The sequence below is a fragment of the Saccopteryx bilineata genome, chromosome 6 (assembly GCF_036850765.1).
Source record: "Saccopteryx bilineata isolate mSacBil1 chromosome 6, mSacBil1_pri_phased_curated, whole genome shotgun sequence".
Taxonomy (NCBI): domain Eukaryota; kingdom Metazoa; phylum Chordata; class Mammalia; order Chiroptera; family Emballonuridae; genus Saccopteryx; species Saccopteryx bilineata.
The window spans coordinates 192,571,275-192,589,266 of record NC_089495.1 but is presented as its reverse complement, the minus strand read 5'-3'; the positions used below and the strand labels follow the sequence as shown (position 1 = coordinate 192,589,266).

General features: G+C 41.9%; 1 protein-coding gene across 1 annotated transcript in view; it reads left to right on the top strand.

Moving 5' to 3' along the window:
• ARFGEF2 (ADP ribosylation factor guanine nucleotide exchange factor 2) overlaps positions 1-17,992 on the top strand; it is a 96,719-nt gene extending 78,727 nt beyond the window's left edge. The window contains exons 34-39 of the mRNA XM_066237316.1: positions 1,942-2,053; positions 4,613-4,743; positions 9,902-10,070; positions 10,960-11,098; positions 13,450-13,567; positions 14,133-17,992. Of these exons, the coding sequence (XP_066093413.1) occupies positions 1,942-2,053; positions 4,613-4,743; positions 9,902-10,070; positions 10,960-11,098; positions 13,450-13,567; positions 14,133-14,309 (846 nt within the window). The 3' untranslated portion in view covers positions 14,310-17,992. The remainder of the gene's footprint in view (positions 1-1,941; positions 2,054-4,612; positions 4,744-9,901; positions 10,071-10,959; positions 11,099-13,449; positions 13,568-14,132) is intronic.

Below are 17,992 nucleotides of genomic sequence, written 5' to 3'. Positions count from 1 at the left end.
GAGAAGGGGAAAGATAGGAACTTCAATCTACTCCTGTCTGTGCCCTGACCGGGAATCAAACCTGCAACCTCTGCGCTTTGGGATAATGCTCTAACCAACTGAGCTATCCGGCCATGGCATCCATATTCTTTTTTTTTTTTTTTTCATTTTTCTGAAGCTGGAAACAGGGAGAGACAGTCAGACAGATTCCCGCATGCGCCCGACCGGGATCCACCCGGCCCGCCCACCAGGGGCGGTGCTCTGCCCCCCAGGGGGCGATGCTCTGCCCATCCTGGGCGTCGCCATATTGCGACCAGAGCCACTCTAGCGCCTGAGGCAGAGGCCACAGAGCCATGCCCAGCGCCCGGGCCATCTCTGCTCCAATGGAGCCTTGGCTGCGGGAGGGGAAGAGAGAGACAGAGAGGAAAGCGCGGCGGAGGGGTGGAGAAGCAAATGGGCGCTTCTCCTGTGTGCCCTGGCCGGGAATCGAACCCGGGTCCTCCGCACGCTAGGCCGACGCTCTACCGCTGAGCCAACCGGCCAGGGCCCCATATTCTTAAATATTCTCTGGAAACAGCTTTTTCAGTAGCTGCACATTACTGTAATTTATCTAGCGAATTCTCCCTTGTTGAACAGGTCAGTTCTGGTACTTCACTGTTACAAATACTTATCCTTATTCATTATCCTCCTAAATAAAGTGCTTTCCTCTCTCCACCAATGAAATAGTAGTTGTTTAATGTGTGAAGACACATAAAGCTCTAATTCAGGCCTCACTTTAAAAGTACTTTGGTTTATGGCCCTGGCCGATTGGCTCAGTGGTAGAGCGTCGGCCTGGCGTGTGGGGGACCCGGGTTCGATTCCCGGCCAGGGCACATAGGAGAAGCGCCCATTTGCTTCTCCACCCCCCCTCCTTCCTTTCTGTCTCTCTCTTCCCCTCCCGCAGCAGAGGCTCCATTGGAGCAAAGATGGCCTGGGCGCTGGGGATGGCTCCTTGGCCTCTGCCCCAGGTGCTAGAGTGGCTCTGATCGTGGCAGAGCGACGCCCTGGAGGGGCAGAGCATCGCCCCCTGGTGGGCAGAGCGTCTGCCCCTGGTGGGTGTGCCAGGTGGATCCCGGTCGGGCGCATGCGGGAGTCTGTCTGACTGTCTCTCCCCATTTCCAGCTTCAGAAAAATACAAAAAAACCCCACAAACTTTGGTTTATAAGGGCGTTTGTGATATTAACTTCTATTCCCAAACAGCGAAAATGGCATTAGATTTCAAAAGGCATTTGGGATGTAACAACTTAACAATGAAGCCCATTATTTAAACATTTTCTGGAAGGGGGGGTGTTTTTTTATTTTATAACTTTATTTTTTTTTTTAGATTTTAATCCATTTTAGAGAGAGAAAGAGAAAGGGGGAGGAACAGGAAGCATTAACTCCCATATATGCCTTGACCAGGCAGGTGCTGGGTTTTGAACCAGCCTATTATTTTTTTAAATTACAGTGACAGTTAATATTATATTGGTTTCAGGTACATAGTACAGTGGTTAGACATTTATGTGATTTACAGAGTGATTCACCCCATAAGTCTAGTACCCTTCGACACCATACATAGCTATTGAACTCTGTCTTCTGCTGTTAACTTAAAGAAAGCTGACTATTGCACTAGGGTATTTTTTAACTTGACCTCATTAAAAAAATTGGTCACGCTCATAGTTAAAATCGTATGTGAAGAAATGTCCTCTAACTTGGAATAAGAAAATGTGAATTTTAAAGAAGGGAAGAAATAATTGAAACTTGTAATCTCTCCTACGCGGCCTCTCAGAAGTGCCACATTGGGCGTGCAGTGTAATTGTACTGCAAGCTAAACACATTTACATTCAAGTTGGGCCCCAGTGTTAAAACAGGCACCATCTGCCCAGGTACTGAATTGTAGATGAAGAGAAGTGAACATAGGATTTCTCTCTGGTTTACTCTTAGGATGTGGATCTGGACCGCCAGTCTTTAAGCAGCATAGATAAAAATGCCTCTGAGAGGCAGAGCCAACTCTCAAACCCCACTGATGAGAGCTGGAAAGGTCGACCTTATGCAAGTAAGGCCACTTTTTTTATTGTTTTCATTTATTTTAAATAGTTAACACATTTACGTGATTCAGATGCTCAGAAGTCATAAAAGAGTAAACATGATAAGCCTTTCTTCCACACGTGCCTCAGTCTGTTAGTTCCTTCCCTTTCTGGTCATTGTCACCAGTTTCTTAGGGACCTTTCCAGAGACATTTGTTCATGTGCAAGAAATGCACATGTATGGATATATCCACTTACAAATACACACACATATGAATCCTCCTTTTTATGCAAATTGTAGAATGTATGAGTTATTACTTTTTCATTTAATATATCTTAGAGTTCCTTTAAAATCAGTTCCTAAAGAGCTTTCACATCCTTTTATACTGTTGTATAGTATTCAGGGCTATAGATGTACTGTTATTTGCTTAATTGGGTTCCTAGTAATGGACATTTATATTATTCCCACTTTTTTTTCTGTTTTTGTTACAGTCAATACTGTGTGCATCACCTAATACATGTGTCATTTGTGAATTTATCTGTACAATAAATTCCTAGTAATGGGGTTGCCATTTTGACAGATAATTTCAGATTACTGCTGAGTAAGGCTATTCCTGTTTACATGATCTTTGGGAACACCTAGGTGGTGTTTGGTATATTTGGAGTCACTTTAATTTGCAGCTTTCATTGCAAGTGATACTGAGCCATTTTTAATGTATTTAAGAACCAGTTCTGTTTTCTATAAACTATTCATTATCTCTGCTCATTTTGTATTGATTGTTGTTCTCTGTTTTTATTGGTTTGGAGGAGCTTTTTTTGTGTTAGAGATCCCTTTTCTGGCTATTAGTTTCAAATTACCCTACCAATTCTGTGTCGAAATGTTGCTAACGGTGTTTTTACTATCATTAAAATAAATAGGTTTACCAGTTGCTGTGAGCCAGGCCCTGTTCAGTGTGCTTCATGTGTGTGACCTCATGTCTTCCTTGCGCTAGCCCTCTGAGAATTTACTTAGACCAGTGGTATGATATGCAATATGTAGTAGAGTTGAGATTTAGGCGCACTTTGGTTGGTTCACTGAGAAATCAGAACCGTTCTGGTGCAAGTCTGCTCCTTTTAGAAGTTGTGTGCCCCATTGTTTGTCTTCATAACAGAAGACAGCCCTCCTCTCACATGCCGGGCTGTAGGTGTTAACATTGCCGGTAACTTCCGAAGCAGCACATTAGACAAAGGCATGCGTGTTTATCTTTTGAAGGCAGAAAATATAATCCCCCTGAAGCCCATTAAAAGGGTGTCATGCTGGACACTGATGCTGTTCCTCAGTAACTGCCACACAGCCAGTTTCCCTCCCGTGTCCACGAGAGCTGAGCTCTGTTGCCTCATCAGCTCCAGATAAAGGGCTGGCCTGTGTGTGGGGAGCAAGTGTAGACCCCCTGTCAGTGCAGCAAAACATCTCTGCTCTGAGAAATGCCAGGGACTTGAGACCCCTGCCACCGCTCAGAGGAGCAGTGTCTGTCCCAGTATCCTAGCTCGGCCTCCCTTCTGGGCTTCAAGCTCAGGGAGCAGAGCAGCAGGCAGAACCTCTTACACTGCTCCTATTGTTTTCTTTCTTTGTTTTTATTTTTGGTCCAAGATGGCATAATCGAACTGGTATAAATTATATTATGCAATTGCACTGTTTTCTTTTTTAATTACAGTGAATTCTGCACGGAGATCTCATTATATACTTTCCTAGCCACTTTCATAAACAGGAAGATGACCCACCCTCCTTATTGCCATTACTAAACGCTTCATTTAATGTTTCCCATATTCTGATTCTGTAGCAATAAGTTGAATGAGAAATCTTTATTTCTGCTATAGTCAAATCACCCAACAGCTATGAAGTGCCACACGGGCTACCCCTGAGCCCAGAGTTGAGAAGAAAAGATGGCTGCCAATAAGCAGAAACCACACCAGTAATTTGAACAGGAAAATTCTACATAAAAAATTGTTAATTAACCAAAGATGACTAACCACTAAAAGGAGTAGAAAAGACTCTTGAGGGATATAGAAGTAGAAAATGCAGAGAGCAGACCTGCCTCCCAGGCAGACAGAAAGTGATCCAGAACTAGGAACTTAAATGGGCCCCACTGAGATTCAGACCTCTTTAGAGAGTGGGGCCCCTGCAGGAACCTGGGGCCTCCTGGGTCTGGGGCGCATTCCTGGGCTGCTCAGTAGGAGAGGTCCATCAGTTGAGGGGAAGGTACTGTATTTACACAGCTGACCCTCTTTCCCTCTTCAGGTCTTTGCTCAAATATCCCATTTTCAGAGACCTTTTTAGACCTCATTGTTTAAACTTGCATCCCCACCCTGATACCATTCCTACTTATGCCCACTCATACCTTGTGTCCTCATCATTGGACATACTCTATCATACACTTCACTGCCTTATATGCTGTCTGCCTCTGCCACGGGCAGGAAGTTTTGTCCAGCTTATTCATTATGAGGCCACAGCATCAAGAACCATGCCTGGCACATAGTAGGAGCCCAGTGAACATTTATTCAGTACTGGCTGAATCATTATTAGGGTTAATCTTCATCATCTAATATAGATCAGAAACTGTTTGCCAGCCTCCTCATCAAGTGTGTGGTCCAGTTGGAATTGATACAGACCATTGACAACATCGTGTTCTACCCGGCAACAAGCAAAAAGGAAGACGCAGAGCACATGGTTGCTGCCCAGGTAACAAGAGCAGACCCCGAGAAGGGCACTCTTGCCCGTGGGGGGTTGCACAGATGCAGTGGTGTGCTGGAGCCGGCTTATCTGGCTCTCAGGAGCCTATCAAGCTTATCTCTTCCCAGCGCCATGTTCAACATATTGGCAGCTTGAAACTGGCCAGGATGGAAGTTTTTGCACCACAGCTATCAGCAAACACTAAAAATCAGGGTTTTTTATTTCTCTCCAGAGAGCCAATTTACCAGCATACCACTGCTCAGATGCCACCTCCCACCTTGAATGTTATTAATTATGGGGTCTATTTCTCATAATTGGTATGTAATTTAGCCATAAATAACTGAGAGGGAAATATATGTGGATAACAATACCAGTTTTTCCTTGAGAAAGTTCACTTTATTTATTAAGAGAGAGAGAGAGAGAGAGAGAAGAAGGGGGGGGAGCATCAACTTGTTGCTCTACCTTGGTTGTGTACCAATTGATTTCTTCTCATATGTGCCTTGACTGGGGATCAAACTTGTGACCCCGGGCTCAAACCGATAACCTCAATGCTCTGGGTCAATGCTCTTAACCACTGTACCTCCACCAGACATGTGAGATAATTTAGTTCTTGTTTTGTATATTCCATCTTCTATATGCACAGCATTCTTTGAAATAGAGAATTGTGTCCAAAATAGGGATAGTTCCTTACACCATGATTATAAGCTTAAGTGCCTCAGGCTAGCAGATCCTATGAGTGCGTGTGGCAGACTGAGTGGGACTGTGACAGAAAGCTTCAGACCAGTCGGGGCCGAAGCCACCTCCCAGCTCCAGTGGTGTGTTGCTGTAGGGGAGCCAAGTCATGCGGCCTTCCAGCTTTTCAAGAGAAACCGGGATCAAAATTTCACCTTATCGGCCCTGGCCGGTTGGCTCAGTGGTAGAGCGTCGGCCTGGTGTGCAGAAGTCCCGGGTTCGATTCCCGGCCAGGGCACACAGGAGAAGCTCCCATCTGCTTCTCCACCCCTCCCCCTCTCCTTCCTCTCTGTCTCTCTCTTCCCCTCCCGCAGCGAGGCTCCATTGGAGCAAAGATGGCCCGGGCGCTGGGGATGGCTCCTTGGCCTCTGCCCCAGGCGTTAGAGTGGCTCTTGTCGCGACAGAGCGACGCCCCAGAGGGGCAGAGCGTCGCCCCCTGGTGGGCGTGCCGGGTGGATCCTGGTCGGGCGCATGCGGGAGTCTGTGTGACTGTCTCTCCCCGTTTCCAGCTTCAGAAAAATACAAAAAAAATAAAATAAAATAACAAAAAAAAATAATAACCTTATTAAGTGCTATAATTACTGATAAACAAAAACACATCTGTGGGGTAGATCCAGAGCACAGACTGGCTTTCTTTCTTTTTTTTAGTGTACAATTCAGTGGTTTTAGTATATGCACAGAGTTGTACAAATATTACCACCGTCTAATTCCAGAATATTTTTTGTCACTGCAAAAAGGGAAGTCCTACCGTTAACATTCACTTCCCATTCCTTCCTGGCTCCAGCCCTCGGCAACCACTAATCAAGTCTACTTGATGTCTCTGTATTTGCCTAATGGATTGTTCATATTAATGGGATCATGTAGTATGTGAGTGTTGGTGCCTGGCTTCTTTAATGTAGCATAATATTTTCCAGTGTCATCCATGTTGTAGACTATATCAGTACTTTATTATTTTTATATATGACTAAGTAATATTCCATAGTATGGTTATACCACATTTTGTTTATCCGTACATCAGTTGATGGACATTTGGGTTGTTTTCATTGTCTGGCTCTTATAAATAATTCTGCTATGACATTTATTTATAAGTTTTCATGTGGGCATATGTTTTTAATTCTCCTGATCTAGGAGTGAAACTGCTGGGTCATATGGTAACTCTAAGCTTACCTTTTTTAAGAAATAACAGACTGTTTCCAAAGCAGCTGCAGTTTTTCGTTCCCATCAGCATGTATGATGATTTCAATTTCTTCATATCCTTGCCAATGTGGTTACTATCTTTTAAAAAAATTATTTGGGGCCTGACCAGGCGGTGGCGCAGTGGATAGAGCGTCGGACTGGGATGCAGAGGACCCAGGTTCGAGACCCTGAGCTCACCAGCTTAAGCGCGGGCTCATCTGGTTTGAGCAAAAGCCCACCAGCTTGAACCCAAGGTCGCTGGCTCCAGCAAGGGGTTACTCAGTCTGCTAAAGGCCCGCGGTCAGGGCACATATGAGAAAGCAATCAATGAACAACTAAGGTGTTGCAACGCGCAATGAAAAACTAATGATTGATGCGTCTCATCTCTCTCCGTTCCTGTCTGTCTGTCCCTGTCTATCCCTCTCTCTGACTCACTCTCTGTCTCTGTAAAAAATAAATTAATTAATTTAAAAAAATTTTTTTTTAATTATTTTGGTCATCCCAGGGAGTGTGAAGTGGTATCACTGTGTTTTTTGTTTTTTGTTGTTTTTTTTTTCTAAAAACTGATGATACTGAATATCTTTGGTGCTTTTAACCATTTCTCTGTCTTTGGAGAAAGGTCTATTCAAATCCTTTGCCTACTTTTAAATTGGATTATTTATCTTTTTATCATTGAATTGTAAGAAGTTTTTATATATTCTGGGTATGAGGCCCTTCCAGACATGCTTGCAACTCTTTTCTCCCATTCTCTGCGTTGTCTTTTCAGTTTCTTGATTTTAATAAAAAAGTCCAATTTACTATTTTTCTTCAGACATTTGAACTTTTAGTGTTATCTCTAATAAAGCATTGCCTAATTCAAGGTCGCAAAGATTAGACCTGTGTTTCTCTTAAGAGTTTTATAGCTCTTGCATTTAGGTTTTTGATTCATTTTTGAGTTAACTTTTCTATGTGATGGGAGATAGGCGGTTTACCTTTATTCTTTTGCACCTGGATATCCAGTTGTCCCAGCACCATTTGTTAAAAAGACTGTTTTCCCCCCCAGGTGTTGTTCTGGCACCCATGTTGAAAATAATTGACCATAAAACAAGCATCTGTTTCTGGACTCTCAGTTCTGTTCCATGGATCTGTGAGTCTTATCTTTATGCCAGTTACCACACTATGTTGATTGCTGCAGCTTTTTACGAAGTTTTGACATTGGGAAATATAAGTCTTCCAACTTTGTGCTACCTTTTCTTTTAATGACTTTATTTGAGCCAAACTGATGGCATTGCTAGGAGGCAAGAACCCAAATGCTCCTCTTTTTTTCAAGAAATTTTGGCTGCTTTTTGTCTCTTGCTTTTCCATATGAATTTTAAGATATCTTGTTGATTTCTGCAAAGTCATTAGGATTTTGATAAGGATTATGTTGACTCTAAAGATCAATTTGGAGAGTATTGCAATCTCTGCCCCTTTTGTAACCGTTGGCTTTTTTAAAAATATTTTATTTTATTGATTTTTAGAGAGATAGGAAGAGTTCTGTTCCATGGATCTGTGAGTCTTATCTTTATGCCAGTTACCACACTATGTTGATTGCTGCAGCTTTTTACGAAGTTTTGACATTGGGAAATATAAGTCTTACAACTTTGTGCTACCTTTTTTTTTATGACTTTATTTGAGAGAGAGAGAGAGACAGGACCATTGATCTATTCCCATATGTGCCCTGACCAGGGATCAAACCAGCAACCTCTGTGCTTTGGGACAATGCTCTAACCAACCAAACTATCCAGCTAGGGCTTGTAACCTCTGGCTTATAAGGAGGATGTGGTCCATTCCTAGAAGGCTCAAGAAATATAAAATCCGTGATTACATCTCATATGTTAGGCAACATATTCAATAAAAATATCTAACATTTCATACATTTTTTTAAGAATTTTATTTATTAAAAAAAATTTTTATTTATGATTTATATTTATTGTGTTTACATAGATTCAAGTGTGCCACCAAATATATCTCCCCCCACCCCTGTGTTCCCCTCGGTCCCCCCTCATACATGTTTTTATGAGTTTTTTTTTCCATATTGAAAACAGTTGTTGAACTTGAGTTCATTGATCACCTGATGAAGGTGAAGGTTCCAGTTGGGTGTTGCCTAATAATTTTTATCTTTCAAGAGTATTTTTAAGACCTACACCTTCTATCACGTGTATTACAGTTTGATTTTTGTCATTTTCCAATTTCTTTATAGCCTGACCAGGTAGTGGCACAGTGATTAGAGTTAGACTGGGACACAGAGGACCCAGGTTCAAAACCTCGAAGTCACAGTCTTGAGCATGGGGTCATCACTGGCTTGAGCCCAAAGGTCACTGTCTTAAAGTCCAAAGTCGCTGGCTTTAGCTCAAGGTCACTGGCTAGCACAAGGGATCACTCACTCTGCTGTAGTCCCCTGGTCAAGGCACAAATGAGAATGCATTCCGTCGGCCTAGCGTGCGGAGGACCCGGGTTCGATTCCCGGCCAGGGCACACAGGAGAAGCGCCCATTTGCTTCTCCACCCCTCCGCCGCGCTTTCCTCTCTGTCTCTCTCTTCCCCTCCCGCAGCCAAGGCTCCATTGGAGCAAAGATGGCCCGGGCGCTGGGGATGGCTCTGTGGCCTCTGCCTCAGGCGCTAGAGTAGCTCTGGTCGCAACATGGCGACGCCCAGGATGGGCAGAGCATCGCCCCCTGGTGGGCAGAGCGTCGCCCCTGGTGGGTGTGCCGGGTGGATCCCGGTCGGGCGCATGCGGGAGTCTGTCTGACTGTCTCTCCCTGTTTCCAGCTTCAGAAAAAAAAAAAAAAAAGAGAATGCATTCAATGAACAACTAAGGAGACTAAGGAGTCGCAATGAAGAATTGATGCTTCTCATCTCTCTCCCTTCCTATCTGTCCCTATCTGTCTCTCTCTGTCTATCACCAAAAATAAGAAAAGAAAAAAAAGAAAAAGAGGACAGTGCAATCCTCTAGTTAAGTAATTAGAGAAATACACTCTTCTGTTCGTGCCGTGAAAGCAAACTAACAAAACTGAAACTTGGGCCGCAAAGCCCATCATCATGCAGAGCTCAGTATCTTCTCTCACCAGCCAAAGAACAGAGTCTAAATGGAAAATAGTTCAGAGTGTTGAGGACTGTAGTCTATCTTCCACAGAGGATGACTTTTGGAGAGTTCTGACTGCCTTTATCTGATAGTACAATGTCCAGAACCACTGTCTTCTTTACTTAGCTCTCTATCCTCCTCTCTCTACTCTCTCTAGCAAGACACGCTGGATGCGGACATCCACATAGAGACGGAGGACCGGGGCATGTATAAGTATATGTCTTCCCAGCACCTCTTCAAGCTGTTGGACTGCTTGCAGGAGTCCCATTCATTCTCAAAAGCCTTCAACTCCAATTACGAACAGCGAACTGTCCTGTGGCGAGCAGGTAAGGAAGGACACACAGCAGACAAGACAGATGGCCAGAGGGGTCATTATCCTAAAACCTTAAAGCCTTTGAGAGATTTCTGATACTGTAAACATAGCTGGAATAACTTACCCAGTATTTTCATGCTTGAGGGAGAAAGAGAGGAAATGCTTTATACATTTTATCCCTGTACCAGGAATATTGCCTGGCAAATGAGAGATTCTTCGCAAGGTTTTGATGGAAAAACATTGAAAGTTAGAGAATTGAATTGACATATAGCAAGTCAAAATTTTTACATTAGATTAAAATTATATAGATAAATATGATATAGTAAGCGTGGTAGTCTAGAAGAAACAGAAAGCATTCATACACAAATCTTGGAGTGATGGTGGAAGGCTCATCTTTTGACATTGCACAAAAGTGAAGAATTATACTTCATGTAATATTTGTATTGTTACCGTTACTTTACTTTTATCCCCAAATGCCTCCTTTAAGCCACAGTGTCTTTGCCTATGATAAGGTATTGCCTATGAGAGTGGTTTACACATTTTTGTGGTTGATTGGTACTGTGTTGTTTATAAAAATATGTTCTTATGTGTGCTTTGTGGAAAAAAAAAATCTTGCAACATGCTGAATTCTTAAGAGCTATTATTCTTGAGAAGCTGAAACATGGCTTCCACAGCCAGTGAGGGAGAGGTCAGGGGAGAGGAGTCCGGGGAGGGAGGGGTGAAGAGTGTCTGCAGGAGGGTGAGCTGTCCTGTCCTGACGGCCCTTGCCTGGGATCACAGACAGGCCTTATTAAGAATGTGAGCCATGTTACTATTTTTTTAAGTAATGGATTAGGTTCCCAGGTGATCTTTCAGCATTAACCTACAAATGCGCACAATTTCAGTGACTATCTGATCTCTAGGTTTTAAGGGCAAGTCTAAACCCAATCTTCTAAAACAAGAAACCAGCAGCCTGGCCTGTTGTCTGAGGATCCTATTTCGGATGTACGTTGATGAGAATCGCAGGGATTCCTGGGAAGAAATACAGCAGCGACTTTTAAAGTAAGAAAATTGGTTTCCTATTAAATTTCTTTTGTGTGTTTTTTTTGTTGTTGTTGTTTTCATTGATTTTAGAGAGAAGCATTCATTTGTTGTTCCACTTAGTTGTGTGCTTGTTGGTTGCTTCTCTTATGTGCCCTGACTGGGGATCAAACTTGCAACCTTGACATATTTAGATGATGCCCTAACCAACTGAGCTATTTGGCCAGGGCAAAAAATGAAGTTTTTGTTTTTTGTTTTTGTTTTTTAATTTTTTATTTATTCATTTTAGAGAGGAGGGGGGCAGAGAGAGAGAGAGAGAGACAGGAGAGACAGAGAGAGAGAAGGGGGGAGGAGCTGGAAGCATCAACTCCCATATGTGCCTTGACCAGGCAAGCCCAGGGTTTCAAACCGGCGACCTCAACATTTCCAGGTCGACACTTTACCCACTGTGCCACCACAGGTCAGGCAAAAAAATGAAGTTTTTTTTGTTTGTTTGTTTTTTTGACAGAGACAGAGAGTTCCAGTCTGATGCTCTATCCACTGCGCTACCGCCTGGTCAGGCCAAAAAATTAGGTTTTAAAAAACAGTTTTCCACCTGACCAGGCGGTGGCACAGTAGATAGAGCACCCAGGTTTGAGACCCCGAGGTCTCCAGCTTGAGCGCGGGCTCATCTGGCTTGAGCAAAAAGCTTACCAGCTTGGACCCAAGGTCGCTGGCTCAAGCAAGGGGTTACTTAGTCTGCTGAAGGCCCGCGGTCAAGGCACATATGAGAAAGCAATCAATGAACAACTAAGGTGTCGCAACGAAAAACTGATGATTGATAATTCTCATCTCTCTCCATTCCTGTCTGTCCCTGTCTATCCCTCTGAGTCCCTCTCTCTCAGTCTCAATTAAATAATAATAATAATAATTTTCCTCCTGACCAGTGGTGGCACAGTGGATAAAGTGTTGACCTGGAACACTGAGGTCACCTGTTCAAAACCCTGGGCTTGCCCAGTTAAGGAACATACAAGAAGCAAATATGAGTTGATGCTTCCTGCTGTCCCCCTTTCTCTTTCTCCTTGCTCTAAAATCAATAAAATCTTAATAATTAATTTTCCTTGATGTGGAAGTCAGTAAGTTTTACTGCAAAAAAGCAAGATATAAAACTGCTTACTATTTTCAGCATTATTTTTTTTAAGTCATAGACAAAAGAGTTAGAAGGAAATAGGCCAAAATACTGTCATGTGTCCCTTAGGATAATGGAATTATGGGTATTTTCCTCCTTTATACTTTTTGTTTTGTTTTTTGTATTTTTCTGAAGTGAAAAGCAGGGAGGCAGAGAGACAGACACACATGCGCCGGACCGGGATCCACCCAGCATGCCCACTAGGGGGTGATGCTCCGCCCATCTGGGCCATTGTCATTGCAACTGAAGCCATTCTAGCACCTGAGGCGGAGGCCATGGAGCCGTCCTCAGCACCCGGGCCAACTTTGCTCCAATGGAGCAAAGAGAGGGGGAAGGGTGGAAAAGTAGAAGGACGCTTCTCCTGTGTGCCCTGGCTGGGAATCGAACCCGGGACTTCCACATGCCCAGCCGACGCTCTCCTGCTGAGCCAACCAGCCAGGGCTCCTCCTTTATACTTTCATGCACTTTTCAGCTATCTTACAATGAGAATATATGACTAACAAGTCATAAACTTTAAAAATTTAAAGAATTAAAAGAACACCAGTAGCTCATTTCAACTTAAACCCAAAAGAGAATTACCTACGTAGTCTTATAAAGTTGCTCTAAAGGAGATATATAAATGTTAAGTTTTTAACATAACATGTTTAAAAAATTAGCAATTGCAGCCCAACCTGTGGTGGTGCTGAGGATGGAGCATTAACCTGCAACACTGAGGTTGCCAGTTCAAAACCTGGGCTTGCCTGGTCAAGGCACATGTGGGAGTTGATGCTTCCTGCTCCTCCGCCTCTCTCTCTCTCTCTCTCTCTCCTCTTTAAAATGAATAAATATTTTTTTTTTAAATAATTAGCAATTGCATGTGATAGGAGAAGAGAAAGAAAGGCAGTTACAATTAACTGGGTAATAAGTGCTTGTGCTTTTTGTGCCCCAGACACTGATTGAGCTCAGGCTGTGTGCCAGGTCTGAGCTCAGCCAGCATTCCACATACTTAGTTCATTTAATCTTCACAACAGCCCCTTGAGTTTGGTACAGTTATTTATTTATCCCCATTTTACAGATGAGGAAACTGAGAGGCTCAGTGATATGCTCAAAATGGCACAGCCAGAACAGGTGCTCAGTAAAGACTCATTGCAAGAATAGAGTGTTCTCTACTGTAGTTGAGTGTGAGCTGTTAATCTGTGTTCATGTGCCCCCTCTCTGATTCTAGCGTGTGCAGTGGAGCTCTGGCCTATTTCATCACGGTGAACTCTGAAAGCCATCGGGAGGCTTGGACAAGCCTTCTGCTGTTACTTCTAACAAAAACCCTCAAAATAAGTGATGAAAAGGTATAAACAAGGAAACTCTGTTGTCTCCACTAGAACATGGGTTTGGGCTGGCTTTTTACTCAGAGTTTGAGGTAACCGTTTTCTCAATTCTTCCAAGGATGGGTCACATGACTAGCACCGTTCTAGACGCATTGGAGAGTTCATTACAAACAAGGGATGCCTTAGGTTACTGGGGTTTTTTCTCTCAAAGAACCCGTTGAGAAAGGCTGAAGTTGAACTCATCATGCATGTCGCTGTTAAACAGCTATGGTGATTTTCAGTGTGGCTGTGTTGGGGAAAAGGGTTGAGATTGGGCAACACTGGTTTAGCACTGGGAACTTGCTTTACTAAAAATAAGTTGACTGGTAGCAAGGCTATCCCCAGATAATTTGTGTTTGGAATTAAATATAAGGAAAAGAAGTTTTAATTGGCAAAATTTTTGCACTAACTTTCTAATAGCAAAAAACAAAAACAAAGTACCAATATTGCAAGAAGTTCCAAGGTGAGATAAATACTTATGAAAAACTAGTGCCAAAAAATAGTTCTATGTCTAATTTTCTCTCTCCATTTTTTCCCCCACCTCAAGTTTAAAGCACATGCTTCAAAGTACTACCCCTACTTGTGCGAAATTATGCAGTTTGACCTGATCCCTGAGCTGCGAGCAGTTCTGCGCAAGTTCTTCCTACGGATAGGTGTTGTGTATAAGATATGGATTCCAGAAGAGCCGTCACAGGTTCCAGGGACCATGTCACCAATGTGGTAGCCCTGGTCCCCGCATGCCCCTGCTCCTTCTCTGCAGAATGTTCACCATGTCACCTCTGCCTGGCACATCTCCTGAAGGGGCAGATCGTAGAAACGAGAAGTCGGCATCTTAGAGCTCAGTATGGCCTGGATAAAGATGGCCTCCGTGCCGGTCCCATCAGAATCCCTGACTAAGGAGTGTGGTATTTTATTAAACTGTTACGTGCCCAGTTAACACAGTAGGTGGGGAGTCTGTTTCATTTCTGCCATTCCATTTTACTGACTGAACTATCAGACCTGTCACTGCTCATGCCGTCATTTTCTAGGAAAGTCCCCTGATTGGCTGTAACAGTTTTGCCAGAGGAAGTTGCTCTCCTTGAAAATGCTAGACACAACTGTATAGTTTCGTGATTATTAGAGGGTCTGTTAATAAAATTTCTTGTAACAGCTAAGTGCCACCTACAATATGCTGGGTTTTTTGTTGTTTGAGTGTGTTGGAGAAGTTTGATTGTTTTTGTCAGTTGTGAGTCAGCTGTAGTTAAATTAGTTTGGGGATTGTTAGGGGACAAAGGGATTTTTTTCATTTTCTTTATGTCTGAGTGATTTTTAAAGTATTTTACAAAAATATGTTATTGAAGGTGTGATTGAAGGCAGAGATTAGTAATTAAGTTAGAAGAAAGAGCTTGCAAGGTTAAAGAAAATGTGCCTCCTGACTTCCTGTTTTAGTAACTTGAGGAGAAAAAGTCTATAGGAAAAAGTTAAAAGTTTAATGAAGATGATTTTAGCCTTCCTTGAAGTGAGTATTTGTGGTCGATGGGTATTAACTTAAAATTTCCAGAATACATTGTCCATCTCACACGCTCTGAAATCTAATATATGAAATAGTAATGAAGATAAAGTAGTAATTTAACAGAGTTAATTTATATTTGAGTGAAACTTTTATTTTTACCTCAGAATAGCGAGTGTACCAATTGTTAGTATCCCTGCTCCGCACAGTCCCCATTACAACAGGGCCCTCGAGGGAGGGACAGAGTGTGTGCATGGCTGCTCCCGAGCCTCCTTAGGCACGTGTCCTGAGTTGAGTCAGAGTAGACCTGTGCTGTTGTGGGGCCAGTACAGGTGATCTTGACATTGGCAGGAGGTGACATGCTCTCAGTGCTTCTGTTACTTTGAGCCTAAGAGTTGAATTCTTTAGAAGATTAGATTCTGAGGCCCTTTTTATGTTAATGATGGTGCAATATTCTTAGCTGCAATAGAACTGATTTATGATGCACCTTATGTAAAAGTGGGCAGTATACGAGTGTGGCCCAAAGCCTGCCTGCGAGCAGTATAGTTGGAAGTCTAATTTATTCTTAGTCCATGAGAAAGAGAACACACACTTCACTGTCTGCCTTCTCATCCACTGCTCGCCTAGAGCAGCATTCAGCGTTAGAAAAAGCGTTAGACAGACTCACTATTAAAGCATTCAGACTTCAGCCTGCGCCCTTTAGTCCTGTAAATTGGGTTGTATTGATGTCAACTCTCGTGCCTTAGAAGTTAGTAAGTTGGGAACCTGTCTATAAAATCAGATATTTTTTCTTTATAGAGAAAGATTTCTGGTGCTTTTGTTTACTAAGAAACAGATTTCTTAAATGTTTTTGTTTTTCATAGCCTTGAGAAATGTGTGAGTTGGGCCAGCAGTACTCTGTCTACTATTTCCTTTCCCCAAAATGTGTTTTTATTTCTTTACCAAAGAAAAAAAGGTTTATGTTTTTACATTATTTACATACGTTTAAGAGGAGCTATATAACTTATCAGGAAGGGACTTTGGGAGAATATTTTACTGTGAATGGAAAATGTTAGCACATTTGACTGACTTGTCTTGAATCTGTTATATCTTGATACTGCAACATGGAAGCTCTGTTCTAAGACTCACTCCCTGGTACTATGGTTCGTCACCACCTCAACAAGTCAGTCATCTCCCTCAACATTTGTACTAAAGGTATGAATGGGAACATTGCATGTTCATTACATTTTCTGTACAGTGGCATCCCTGAGATTTTTCCTTTCCTTCTGAGGTTGTCATGTGGCATTTTCTTCATTGAAGGTGACTCCAAGACTTTTCCAGTATATTCCTGTCTTCTTAGTTTTTGCCTCCTTTTGCAGAGTAAGAAATGTGTAGCACAATCTGTTACATGCGAAAACATTCAGGCTTTGTTTGTTTTTTAACATTTTTTTATTTATTGAGAGAGAGGGGAAGGAGTGGGGAGAAAGAGGAACATCGATCTGTTCCTGTATGTACCCTGACCGGGAATCAAACCAGCAACCTCTGTGCTTCAGGATGACACTTTAACCAACCGAACTATCCAACCAGGGCTTCATTTCTTGTCTTTTAAACAATTCAATTTTCTGAATGAAGCATTTGAACCGTACCAATGTGGACTTTTAAAAACTGAGTGTAAAACTATTGAGGGTAATTTTTCTTGTTGATGGACCATGACCTAGAGAGGAAATTCCTTACCTCCAGTAATAAGCCATTCAGCCTAAATTCTACTTTGTGAGTAAATCTGTTCTATCTCATGGTAAACGTGGCTTGTGCCACTCAAACACTAGTGAAAGGGTGGGTATGACTCGGCAGCACTGGACCAGGACACCGTTTATTACTAACAGGGAGAAGAGCGAAGCATTTCCAAGGCCTTATTTCTTCTCAGAATGCTTTAAGTGTTGATTATATGTGCTGGGTCTCTAGAGAAGTTTTTATTTGTTACAATACTGCTGCTTTGAGCAATTTTGTTCTTCTTCATTGTCCTTTATGGAAAACACCAGCTTTGGTATCTTAACAACAAACAAATGGGAAATTTTATTTTAAAGATGCATCTTTAGAATCAAACACACATTTTCCTTGATACTCGTTGCATACAACCAAAGAACGTACATTATGGAAATTATATAATAATATCTGGAAACACAGAATTTTCCTCTGACAAGTGACTTTTGTACAAAATGCAAAAAAAATTTTTTTTGTTGTTTTTCTTTTGTGGTTATGGCTATACATTTAGTAGTCTTTAATAGTTATTAAAGGAACCTAATAGTTATTAAAGGAACCTGTTGACAAATATAAGTATGACCATCTCATTCAAATGTTTGTTGTTATGATGCAAATGGATATTGTTTTAAACAAAAGCTGGATTCTCAATACCACATTTTCTGAATTCTGTTTCTATATTTATGTTAAGGTAGACATAGCTTGAACTCATGAAATCCTGGAGTTTTGCTATCAGCAGCTTTGTAGTTTGGGAAACAAAGAAACCAAAGCTGAATATTTAAAAGAATGAATATATCTGGAAATCCTTGCTGTCAAAAAAAGACACTCATCAAAAGTATAGTTTTTCTCAGTGTTCTAATTTTTTAAAAATTTTCTCTGCATATTTGCATCCAATTTCTTTATGTGCACAATGTGTGTTTTACCTCCTTAAAATGCCTAAACATTAATAGCTACTTTTGTTTAATCTATACACAATGATTAAGTGCATTTAATATTGGTAATTTAATGTAAAGCATTCCTTACCCAATGGATGTATACATTTTTGAAAGAATAAGCAAAATTATATAATATGAAATGCTATGTAAAGTTTTCTATGTAAAAATATTATGTATAATACTGTTAAAATATCCCATGCTTTAATCAGGTGGTAAATCAATAAAGTTTTAAAAAGTACAGTAAAA